The 12,951-nt window shown below is 35.8% G+C and overlaps 1 protein-coding gene across 1 annotated transcript; it reads left to right on the top strand.

Moving 5' to 3' along the window:
- Positions 1 to 2,227: 2,227 nt before the first annotated feature.
- On the top strand, positions 2,228 to 12,611 carry LOC110908738 (hexokinase-1). Its single transcript, XM_022153717.2, has 9 exons — positions 2,228 to 2,699; positions 4,343 to 4,490; positions 5,853 to 6,035; positions 7,478 to 7,552; positions 8,454 to 8,609; positions 10,179 to 10,277; positions 10,391 to 10,521; positions 10,947 to 11,028; positions 11,987 to 12,611. Exons 1-9 carry the CDS (start codon positions 2,422 to 2,424, stop codon positions 12,317 to 12,319), a joined length of 1,485 nt encoding a protein of 494 aa, XP_022009409.1. The 5' UTR covers positions 2,228 to 2,421; the 3' UTR covers positions 12,320 to 12,611.
- The last annotated feature ends 340 nt before the right edge of the window (positions 12,612 to 12,951 follow it).

The raw sequence follows: 12,951 nt of genomic DNA, 5'->3' as shown, positions 1-12,951 counted from the left end.
AGTTACACATCCGACTCCACATCGGCGCTTGAACTCTAGACCGATATTTAAGCCAAAGAAAACCAAGTGTCTTTTTATTTCATCCATAACGCTACCCAAATTCTGACTGCTTGTGATTGAAGACCATGTTCCGATTCCTATATGTGAACCAGAAGTTTTCATATGACCTTAGTAAATTAACGTGTTAGAATATTGGGCTATTAGTTATCGTCGTGAGCGGCCTCACCCTCTCCTACCTCAGTGTCATATCACCCCTCCTACTAACTCGACCTATGTTAAGGTCTCACAAAGTCACCATATTAATTAATAAATTAATACAATTAAAATCTATTATTTAATATAGCACTTGTTAAATAAAAAAAAATATATAAATACAAGATTAAACAAAGCCGGAGCTCCTTGCTAGACCAAAAGTTATAAAAAATGTCACTTTGAATTGAAAAAAAGAGTAAATGTAAAATAAAATAAATAAATACAATAAATAAATACAAAAAAATGTATCGGGATGTTTAGAAAAAATGAAACAAGCCGAAGACGCTTATGAGACCAAAATATATTTTATTATGGAAACAAACTCGTTTTAGATATACTGAAAAGCTATTCCATCACAATTATTTATACTTTTAAGGTCGAAATCATATTTTTCTTCAAACACAAATGTTAAATAAAATATGCATATACAACAATCATTCTTCACTTAAATCCACATTTATCAACTAAAGCCTAAGATTTACAATACCACCACCTTATTTCAAGCATATAGTGACAATACTTTTTTTTTGAATGGTGACTTTATTTTTGAGTGATCCAATGTCACACTGCCTAATCGGCGGCCCTAGCCAAGTCTGCCCAGACTTACGTTGCTCACACGTTCCTAGACCATAATGACCTTTCCAATAACAAAAACAATGATATGTGAAAAATGTTCTTATATTCACTTTTTACAGTTTCATCTCTTCTTTACATACAAAGTGTAAATGAGCTAAGCCACTAAGCTCAACTCGTTAAAAACTTAAATAAATGTAAAAGAGCCGAGCTATTTATAAACTGCTCAAGATCAACTCATTTAAAACTTGAATAAATGTAAAGGAGCCAAACTATTTATAAACAGTTCAAGATAAACTCATTAAAAACCTGAATCACGTTATAACACGGAAAAATCCCTCAAAAGAGTTTCTCGTTTTCAAGTAACACTTTTGTTTTATAGAAAGAGATATTTGATTAAAGAGTAAATTGTGAAAATCGTTCCTAAGGTTTTGGCATATTTGGCAATTTCATCCAAAACATTTTTTTTTGTACCATACTGCCCTTCACTTTTAAGACATTTTGTCATTTTCCTCCAAGCGTGTTAACTTTTTTTGTCAAAATCATCCCCAAGATTTGAGATTTGTCATTTTCATCTAAATGTCTACCAGAAAAACAAAGCTTTGGATGAAAATAGCAAAAAATCCCAAAAGTGAAGGGTAATATTGTAAAAAAAATTGTTTTGGATGAAACTGACAAACATGCTCAAATCTCAGGGACGATTTTAGCAATTTTCTCTTATTTAAATAACCCCAACTTTCACTATCGCCGATAACACTCCCAACTTTCGATTTGTACCACACCACTCCCAGCTTTCAACTTATTTTCCCGTGTGACTCCCAAACTAACTGAACTCTAACCCAATTAGTTGTTTGCTGATGTGGCATTGGTGACATGCCATATGACAATATGACATGACCCTTTTTGTTGACGTGACATCTGATGCGACACTACTGGAGTTGTATAAATCCAATAATTTTTTTTTTTTTTTGAACGGCAAATTCGGATCACTGACGGACCACTGGAGTATCATCGTGCCACCAGCAGAACCACCCGATCATATCCATCTCCACTAGGCTAATGCCTATACACCAATTCAGGAGGAAACCCAATAAATCTGGGGAAAACCCCCTTTGTGGGAATCGAACCCATGACCTAATGGTCATAAGTCTTATCCCACCACCAAGATACCACTAGGCTATAATGCCATGGGTGTATAAATCCAATAATAATCTCTTATGAAAAAAGAAAAGGCATAGTGTTATTAAAAATTTAAAATGCATGAAATTGACGGTTGGTATAGTTGAACATGGTGTCCCTCTAACAACAAACAAACAAACAAACTATAATATGAAAAAAAAAAAAAAAACCGAACGCCACGTGGCATTCACACCCAATATAATCGGAAAGAATTGAACTCATTCATCTGTCATGCATGTTCCAATCTAAGTAACCCTCCCTTTTTTCTCTCTGAATCCCCCCTCATTCCTAGGGTTTCTTCTCCTAATTTGCATCTAATTCACTTTCATTCTTCATTTAATAATAATAATAATCATAATAATATTTACTTTCACTTTTGCTTTGCTTCAGTTTCAAACTTTTGTTTGTTTGTTTGTGATGGGGAAGAAGGTGACTGTGGGAGCCGCGGTGATCGGTGGCGCTGCGGTATGCGCTGCCGCAGCGTTTATCGTACGCTGCCGTATGCAGCAAAACTCGAATCCTGTTTCGAAATCCGGTGATATTGTTAAGGAACTAGAAGAACATTGTGCGACTCCTGTTTCGAAATTGAAGCAGATTGCGGATGCTATGACTGTTGAGATGCATGCTGGACTTGCTTCTGAAGGTGGTAGCAAATTGAAGATGCTTATCACCTATGTTGATAATCTCCCCACTCGGTAATATTACGGTTATGTTTTCGTCCATTTTTTTGTCGAAACTAGGCCTTTTTGGCGATTTGAATGATGCAGTAATTAGGGATGAGCAAATCGTTCCCGGTACCGGTACCGAACCGGTACCGAATTTACCGAACCGAGTACTTTTTCAGTACCGATTCGGTACCGACTTTTAGCATTTTCGGTACCGGTTTTTACCTCAAATACCGGTACCGTACCGGTACCCACTTTTGAGGATTTTCGGTACCGGTACCGGTTCGGTACCGGACGGTACTGAGCTCATCCCTATGCAGGATTGTGAATTATGCGAATTATGCCTTGATTTGTGATCGTTTGTTGAAATTTGATTAATTTTGGTACATTTTGTTAATCATGTTTTGGTGGATCTGAGATCTGATAATTTGGTTGATGTGTCTTGCATTATTGCCATAATATGTTCATGATCAAACGCGGGTGTATTTATTATCATATAAACCAAAATGTGAAAGAGATGGAGCGCTAGGGATGGCAAACAAACACGGACCCGAGACTTTTGGGATGGGTATTCGGGTAGGGGATTTGTTTTTTAAAATCCCGCGGGTTTGGGTTGGGTATGTTATTAGGTGATACATGCCCGGTTACCTGCCATATATCTTAATATTGTATTATATAATCTTTAAAAATATGCTACATAGTCATGGGCGGTTCTTAGAAGGCCTGTGCCAGGGCCACGGCCCTGGCAAGTTTTTCGGCCGTAGTGCTAATTTTCCGCATGTCGATCGAAATTTTTTATATATACTATGTTCGGCCCGGGCATTTTTTATATATACTATGGGTATTCGGGTAGGGGATTCGTTTTTGAGTAAATTACAAAATCGTCCTTTATGTATGTCACTTGTTGCAAACTGTGTCCCTTGTCTTCAATAATTACAGAATACGTACTCGATGTTTGCAAACCCTTGCAAGTTATGTCCTTTAGCCCTAACTCAGTTAATTTTTGTGGTTAAAACTGACCAAATGGACCCCACATGAGGGTATTTTTGTGATTAAATCTGACCAAATGGACCTCACATGAGAGTAACATGACCAAAATACCCTCATATGGGGTCCATTTGGTCATGTTTAACCACAAAAAATTAACTGAGTTAGGGCTAAAGGACATAACTTGCAAGGGTTTGCAAACATCGAGTACGCTTTCTGTAACTATTGAAGATAAAGGACGCAGTTTGCAATAAGTGACATACATAAAGGACGATTTTTGTAATTTACTCTTCGTTTTTAAAAATACCGCGGGTTTGGGTTGGGTATGTTATTAGGTGATACATGCCCGGTTACCTGCATTGGAACCATATATCTTAATATTGTATTATATAATCTTTAAAAACATGCTACATAGTATGTTGAAGTTGTTAGAAACCGGAAATGATTTATCCGCGGATGCTTATCCCCTACGTTGATTTTTTATGTTTTTATTCACGTCGATTGACTGTTTTAGGCGATTCGAACGGTGCATGATCATGAATTATGCCTTGATTTGTGATTGTTATGTTACTTGTTACATAACAATTGCAAAAAGTATATCTTTCATAGTTGTTTTTGCTCTCTACAGTTCAATCCAATCGGCTTCGCTTAAATTTAAGTCATGTTTATTTCTCATTTTGCTTTAGTGATGAGCAAGGAGTGTATTATGCATTGGATCTCGGGGGAACCAATTTTAGGGTTCTACGGGTACAGCTCGCTGGGAAGTCTGGTATCGAATATAAAGAGTTTGCTGAGGTGTCAATCCCTCCTCAACTGATGGTTGGAACTCCAGAAGTAAGCTTTTCTTTCTCTAAACAAAAGAGTTTCCATAAAGAGGTGGAAAGATGGAGAGTCGGGTCGGTTGGGTAACGGGTCAAAACGGGTCGGAGCAGGCTGGTTCAGGTTGGTTGACCTAACAAACATGTTTTTTGTACAATCAGCTTTTTATTTCTTTTATTAATAGCTAACATGTTAGTTATGATTATGAAAATCATATTATTATAATTTTATAAATTAATGTTTCTAAATATAATTTTATATTAATTTGACCCATTTGAGATAAAACTCAACCGCCTATTGATAAGAAAGTGGGTCGAAGTTATCACGTCTACTTTCCTTATATATCATTTTTAAGATCTAAAAATTAGTTTTCTCGAGGTCAGAATGAACCACAAACACTGTTTACTTTTTTTTTTTACAAATAAACATGTTATTTGTGGTTATTTAGGAGGCTGTTTGCATTAAAAACAATATCTTTAACTCTTTTTAACTTTTTTTTGAGTAAATTACTTTTTGAGTCCCTGTGTTTTAGTGGTTTTAACCACTTGAGTCCAAAATCAAAAAGTTTAACGCCCTGAGTCCCTAGCCATTTATTTTATAACGTTTTGAGTCCAATTTTGTTCATTTTATAATGATTTGAGTCCAAAAAATTGGACTCAAAATGTTAAAATTTGGACTCAAAAGGACTCAAATGGTTAAAGAAAATGCTTATAGGGACTCAGGTCGTTAAACTTTTTGCTTTTGGACTCAACTAGTTAAAACTACTAAAACACAGGGACTCAAAAAGTAATTTACTCCTTTTTTTTACAAAGAAACATGTTAATTATGGCAATTTAGGAGGTTGTATGCATTAAAAACAAGATCTTTAACATGCTCTTATTTTCGCTAAATTTGTTGGTTTGTCGACCCACTCATAGATGCTAATAGCTGTCGCTACGCTCGCTATAGCGAATAGCATAGCGGAGTGAGAGTTTCCCGCTATAAGGTGTTTAGCGCCTAAAACGATGAAATAGCGATAAAATAGGTTTTTTTTTCTTTTTTTAATAAATACAAGTATATACTGAAAAAATAAGCGTATTTTAGGGTGCTTTGTTACACGATTGAAATAAGAAGCGTATAGTCTTCCATGTTTACCGGAAATTTTATAAAATATACATACAAAATATTTTTAAAATTTTCTTCTAGTGTGTATCGCCATTTATAAAACAGCGCCCGCTATTTCATTGCTATCACTACGTAGCGTATAGGTAGTTGGTCGCTATTTACCGTTGTCCGCTATTAACGACTATGGACCCACTCATAAGTAGACGGGTATAAATTTGTGACGTCTACTTTTTTATATATATATTTTAAGATCTAAATATTAGTTTTCTCCAGGCACTTTTCGACTACATTGCTGCAGAACTTAACAAATTTATTTCGAGTGAAAGTGAAAAGTTTCGTCATCCTTCCGGCAGACAAAGGGAATTAGGTTTCACCTTCTCATTTCCTGTGTTGCAATTATCTATTGATTCAGGGACTCTTATTCGGTGGACAAAAGGCTTCTCTATTCAAGATATGGTAATCACTAATCACATTTTGGTTATGGGACAACAATGGTGGGTCATCCGGCTGAACTCGTGAACACGACACGAACCTAACACGAAATTCGCGGGTTTGGGTTTAGTCTTAATGGGTTCGGGTCAGTTTCAGGTTGAACCCGTGAACCCGTTTAGCTAAACGGGTCGGGTTCGTGTCAACCCGATCGGGTTGGCGGGTTGACCCGTCTAACCCATTTATATTATATATATCTTTTTACAATATGTTTTATGTCATAATTAAATTGGGTGGGTGTTTTATGCCATAATTATAACTTATAAAGAGAAAATTGACCTTAAATTTTATAATTAAAATGTAGTTGTATTATATACATGTGTGTTTTTTGTAGTAAAATTTTAATATTTATATCTTATTTTGTGAAAAAAAATTAAAAAAAAAATCGGGTTGAACGGGTTGTGTTCGGGTTCATATGTATGACATGTTTTTTGGGTTCGGGTCGGGTTGAACCTGCTAACCCACAAACATGACCCGTTTAGCACCCCTACTCCCGGGTTGGATCTAAAAGCATTTGGGGCAAAAGCTTATAATTTCTGTGGTATGGATTGGGTCGGGTTGGGTTGGGTTGGCCCAGTTTCGCCTAGAATTTTTACAAACATGATAACAATAATTATGTTAATTTAATAATGTTCATATTTTTTTATTACAATGATTTTGGGGGGTTTTAGGAACTTTAAATGCACGCCCACTAGGTTTATTCCTGATTATTAGATGTGGAAAAGTAGGTCGGTAGGCGGGTTGGGTAACGGGTCAAAAAGGGTTTGAGTTAAAACATGTAACTTTTGCTTTGTTTGGTAAGGGATGAGTAATGTGCCCATTGTGTTTGGGCCAAAATATGTAATAAGGAAGTATACATATAAAACTTGGGTGATCTAAGGGCAACCTTATATATATATATATATATATATATATATATATATAGGGTAAGGTTCATGCGAGAACCACCTTTATTGCGAGAACCGCGAGAACCAATGTGAACACAACCTAAAATAGCTAAAAAAACCCCAAAAAAACCTAACACCCCCCCCCCCCCCAAAAGCTAAAATGCTAAAAACTAAACCCCCAAAAAACCTAAAAAAATCTAAAAAAATTTTTTTTTTAATATTTTTTACTTTTAGTAGCAAAAAAAAAAAGTTTTTTCTAAAAAAAAATTAAATTTTTTTTTTTTGGCTACTAAAAGTAGCGATTTTTATATAAAAAATATTTAAAAAAAATTGTGTGTTTTTTAGCTATTTTTAGGCATTTTTTGTTGTCTTCACATTGGTTCTCGCGGTTCTTGCAATAAAGGGTGGTTCCTAATGGATTTTTGTCCTATATATATATATATGTGTGTGTGTGTGTGTATGTGTGGGATGCAGTAGTAGTAAAGTTTTTTAAACTTTTCGTTTAAAAAAAATAATTGCTAGGTTGGTAGAGATGTCGTTGCAGAATTGACAAAAGCGATGGACAGGCAAGGTGTTGATATGCGCGTTTCTGCACTGGTGAGTTCATTTGTGTTGCTAATCTTGCAAATTTTCTTAATCTGCTGTATATGAATATATATATATATATATATATATATATATATTTTTTGATATCCATAATACTATATTAGAAGAGCTTAACTCAGTTGCCATGCAAAATACAAATCGTATAAGTGTAAATTTTTATAACTTTTTAAAATGACTTTTCTGATGTGAAATTGAACAGAAATACCATTTGAACATTACTCGCTCAAATTCGAAGTATTTTATAGAGTAACATGCCATTTTCGCCCCTAAGGTTTGGCCAGTTTTCTGACTTTCGTCCAAAGGTTTGTTTTTCCGCATCTGGATCCAAAAGGTTTGAAATGTTGCCATTTTCATCCGGCTCGTTAACTCCATCCATTTTCCCCTTGAGTCAAGGGTATTTCTGTCTTTTTTTATAACTTAAAGGGCAATTTTGTCTTTTCAAGGGTATTCAGGTTTTTTACATAAAGTAGAAAAGACTGAATTGCCGTTTAAGTTAGCAAAAAAGACGGAAACGCTCCTGACTTAACGGAGAAAAATGGATGGAGTTAACGAGCGGGATGAAAATGGCAATATTTCAAAGCTTTTGGATCCAGTTGCGGAAAAACAAACCTTTGGACGAAAGTCGCAAAACTGGTCTAACCTCAGGGACGAAACCGTCATTTTACTCTATTATTAAAAAAAACAACTTCCCATGCTGCAGTGTAAAGTTATTGTTAAATCCATATAGTACATACTATTAGGGAACATTTTATGTGTCATTTGTAAAAAAAAAAAAAAAAAAAAAAAAAAAAAAAACTGGTCTCAGGAGAACTTGATTTATTACTTTTTTTTTGCAGTTAATTTATTACTTGATTCTTTTAATACTAGTAATAATGGGTAGCGTGGCGTTTAGGTAAACGATACAGTTGGAACATTGGCCGGAGGGAAATACGATAACAAAGATGTTGCTGTAGCAGTAATATTGGGTACTGGAAGTAACGCAGCTTATGTGGAACGCGCTCAAGCAATACCAAAATGGCATGGCCCGCATCCTAAATCCGGAGAGATGGTGAGCAATGATTTTGGTGTTGAATATAGTTATTAATAGCGAGCATAGCGCCCGCTATAGCGAATAGCGTAGCGTAGCGCTCATGTGTCGCTATATAGCTGGTAGCGACAAACAGCGGTAAATAGCGAGATTTTTGTAAAATTTTTAGCTTTTTTATATATTTTTTTTTTGGTAAAATATACATACAAATTTTTTCTAGAATTTTCTTCTAGTGTATCGTTAAACATGAAATAGCGCCAACTATTTGATCGCTATCGCTATCGCTACGTAGCGTATAGGTAGCTTGTCGCTATCGTCCGCTATTCACTATTGACAACTATGATATCAATACGTCTTCTTCATCACGTAGTTCCATTTATTTAGGATAAAAAGGGTCTAATTTCTATATGAGGTAATGAACCTTTAGCATAAACAGTTAAGGGAATGACACCTATTAACGTTACCAAAAACGGCTCAGAACGTTCATTTTATCGCCATTTTGGTATAAAAATATTTCGTCGCGGTGGTGGATCCGGATATTTGATTCAGGGTATGCACTGTCATTGCAGTATCGATTAATGGATTACGATAACGTTTCTTTATTTGTTCTTTTAGATTTTCTTTTGCAGTATCATGGTATGCATGTACATAAGATTTCAAAAGACTATATAATAACTAGAGGTCGCAATTTTGACCCATTTATTTATGCATGGATCTTATGGTTTATCCACGATTTTTTTATAATATAAGTTATGAGTAAAGTACACGGATGGTCCCTGTGGTTTATAAAGATATTGGATTTGGTCCCTAGCTTTCCAAAAGTACACGGATGGTCCCTGTTGTTTTGCATGTCCAAGTTAGGGACCACATACGTTACAAAGTGCAAACCACAGGGACCATCCATGTACTTTTGGAAAAAGCTGGGGACTAAATGCGTTACAAAGTGCAAACCATAGGGACCATCTATGTACTTTTGAAAAGCTAGGGACCAAATCCAATATTCTGATAAACCACAAGGACCATCCGTGTACTTCACTCAAAAGTTATAATTGAAGGACATATTTTGTAATCATATTTGACATACAAACTATGTATAAAAAATAACTTTTGGACAAAGTGCAATTGACTGTTGACGAAACCTGGTCAGATTTGACCCGCACCAAAAGTTATCCGTTTTGACTAGACCTGGCAAACGGGTCAGGTCGGGTCGGATTGGGTCATGGGTCAAAACGGGTTTGACCATTTTTCCACCAGGGATATAAGACTGGAGGGTATGGGGGCCGCTTTGGCCCGGCGGCGAGGCCCTGTGGTCCATCCTGTCGCCTCCGTCCTCCACAAGCCGGGTTCGACGCCCCTCTCTCCCACACAAACACCTATACATACATACATACATACATATATATATATACATACATATATATATATATATATATATATATATATATATATATAAAGGGGTTCATCCCCCACCCCTCTAGGTCCATCCCCTTTAGGCCGCGCTTACGTGGCGGTGACGTGGCGGCCCTTCCCTTGGGGATGAGGCTCTCCATACCCTCCAGTCTAACTGAACATACTTCATTCATTGTACAGGTCATCAACATGGAGTGGGGTAACTTCAAATCATCACATCTTCCTTTAACCGAGTATGATAACTCACTGGATGCCGAAAGCTTGAACCCCGGAGAACAGGTGATTGTTTGTGCATACACTAGTCACTTTTTTTTAGAATTGGTATATATTTGTTATGTATACACATAATTAAATAATATTTTAGAAATGTTTCCAATTTTATTATTTGGCAGATATTTGAAAAAATGATTTCTGGCATGTATCTGGGAGAACTTCTTCGTAGAGTTCTATATCGGATGGCTAATGAGGTTGCCCTTTTTGGTGACACGGTTCCCCCTAAACTAAAAACTCACTTCATATTGAGGTATTTGCAGTTTTCTATATTCGATTATTAATTAGAGGTGGCAATTTTGATTCGTTTTCTTATGAATATATGGAAATTCCGGTTATGTTCGGTCAAATGAGTAAAATAGAGAAGATAGTTTTAAATCTTATTGACACTAATTATTTGTAAAATAAACAAATAAATTGGACAAAGAAATTGTTTTTTGTCCGACTCAACTTGTTTTGACCCGTTAGTCTTTACCCAACCCATCCATTTTCGCCATCTCTACTATCAATATAAAGTTATTTTTGTTCATTGGAAATTCATTTGATAAATCAACCATTAGATAGTTTAACTTGTTTACATTTTGAATTTTCGACATGTGACTACTCTAACTTTATGATGCGCGTATCTATTTGGAACTCACAAAAGAAAATGCTCTTTGTTTGTCGTGTAATTCATAGGACACCTGAAATGTCTGCAATGCATCATGACACGTCACCTGATCTCAACGTTGTAGGGGAAAAATTGAAAGACATATTAGAGGTACGTCTTCTTAGAAAATGACAAGTGCGATTCATTATATAATACTTTTGCAAGTGAAAGCTTAGTCTGTTTTAAAATTGCTAACGGGACCAACGGGCAAGCTAAAAAAGTTTATCTAGAAAGAAAATGGATCAAACTGGTCACTTGCCGGTGGCCTACTCGAGTGTTTACAATGAAAGATTATTATTTCAACGGTGAGACCTTCACTACAAACCAATTTTAAATAGAGAACTACGGGAATGACATAAATGCTTGTACATTTTGCTTTAACCGTGATACATAAGGCACTTATGTAATTGTTTTAAGTAGAGAACTACGAGAACCACATGAACACTTGTACATTTTGCTTTTTACCATAATACCATAAGGCGCTTATCATATGTAACCGCTGGGTAGGGATCCTGTACATTAATCCAGAAGTGTGAGAAGTGTATCATAACACTATATATAACACTATATAACACCATATAAACACCGTATAACACTATGTAACACCATATAACACTATGTAACACTATATAACACTATATAACAAATATAACACTATATAGTGTTATATTTGTTATATAGTGTTATATAGTGTTACATAGTGTTATATGGTGTTATATGGTGTTACATAGTGTTATACGGTGTTTATATGGTGTTATATAGTGTTATATATAGTGTTATAATACACTTCTCACACTTCTGGACTAATGTACAGGATCCTCTACCTGTAACCGCTTACCCCACTCTCTTTCCTACTCTCATTATGGTTGTGATGCACTGCGTACAAATGCATTATGTGGTTTAACAGTTCTTTTGTCACGGGCCCTATTTCAATAATCGTTTTCGTAAATCATATTTGTTTATAAGACACTGTGCAAAATCATGTCATTTTGAGTTTAGTAGATGCATTGATAATAATAATAATAATTTGTTTCATTCATAAGATGTTGAATTATGTGTTAATTTGCAGATATCCAACACATCTCTCTCCACAAGAAAGACAGTGGTCGAGATATGCAATATCCTCGCTACACGAGGAGCCCGCCTCGCTGCCGCTGGAATTTTGGGCATTCTGAAGAAAACTGGACGAGATAGCTTTAGAGACGGTGAGCTCCCAAATACCGTCATTGCAATGGACGGAGGATTATACGAGCACTATAGTGAATACCGAAACTGTCTCGAGAACACTTTGAATGAATTGGTTGGCGAAAAACTAGCAAAACACGTTAAACTTATACTCTCCAATGATGGATCCGGAATTGGAGCCGCTCTTCTTGCCGCCTGTCATTCCCAATACATCTAGAGTTTATGGATATCGAAGAATCTGCTCTCGAGTTTATTCACATACAATATTTTTTGGTCGGAGATGTTACGTTGTTACTCCGATTACTGCGGCGCCAGTATAGTTATTGGACACTATTGTTGGAATTTCCTTAGGCTAGGTGAGATCTGTTTTGGCAAATGGTTTTTTATTTATCTTGAAGATGTATGAGTCCATTTAGGAATTGAAAGTGGCATTTCTTATGCTACTAATTTTGTGATTCTTCCGTTTCGGAGGTCATTAGTGGTTAATAAAAACTGAGAAATTTGAAATAGATTATCTATGACATTCATCTTGGTCACTTTATGTGCATTAGGGACACACCGTGACGCCCCTTATTCATTTCCATCGTCTAAACGCTATCGTTACACACTTATCTTAATAAACACATCATATTGATACTTAGTCTCTACTAAGTCTGTCTAACTCAAATCTCGTATGATTCCGGTCACCTAAGTTAAACAAAGTATTACAAGTAGAAAACGCACGGAAATTTGATTGCACTAAGAGAGTTTACAAGTGACTTAAGAGGTGTGTTGTGCCAAATGAGGCCACAACTTATGTGTATACTAGTCATGAATCAAAATGGATTGCTAAGATCTATAATGTTCACT

The sequence above is a fragment of the Helianthus annuus genome, chromosome 2, assembly GCF_002127325.2.
Source record: "Helianthus annuus cultivar XRQ/B chromosome 2, HanXRQr2.0-SUNRISE, whole genome shotgun sequence".
In the NCBI taxonomy this organism is placed as follows: domain Eukaryota; kingdom Viridiplantae; phylum Streptophyta; class Magnoliopsida; order Asterales; family Asteraceae; genus Helianthus; species Helianthus annuus.
The sequence above is the reverse complement of the archived record's forward strand: the minus strand, read 5'-3'. Positions and strand labels throughout refer to the sequence as shown.

Bases quoted from the DNA above. Each gene is read 5' to 3' on its own strand.
- LOC110908738 (XM_022153717.2), top strand. From the start codon at position 2,422: ATGGGGAAGAAGGTGACTGTGGGAGCCGCGGTGATCGGTGGCGCTGCG. The intron at 2,700-4,342 runs GTAATATTACGG...ATTTTGCTTTAG, and splicing joins GTTGATAATCTCCCCACTCG to TGATGAGCAAGGAGTGTATT. The intron at 8,610-10,178 runs GTGAGCAATGAT...TTCATTGTACAG, and splicing joins ATCCTAAATCCGGAGAGATG to GTCATCAACATGGAGTGGGG.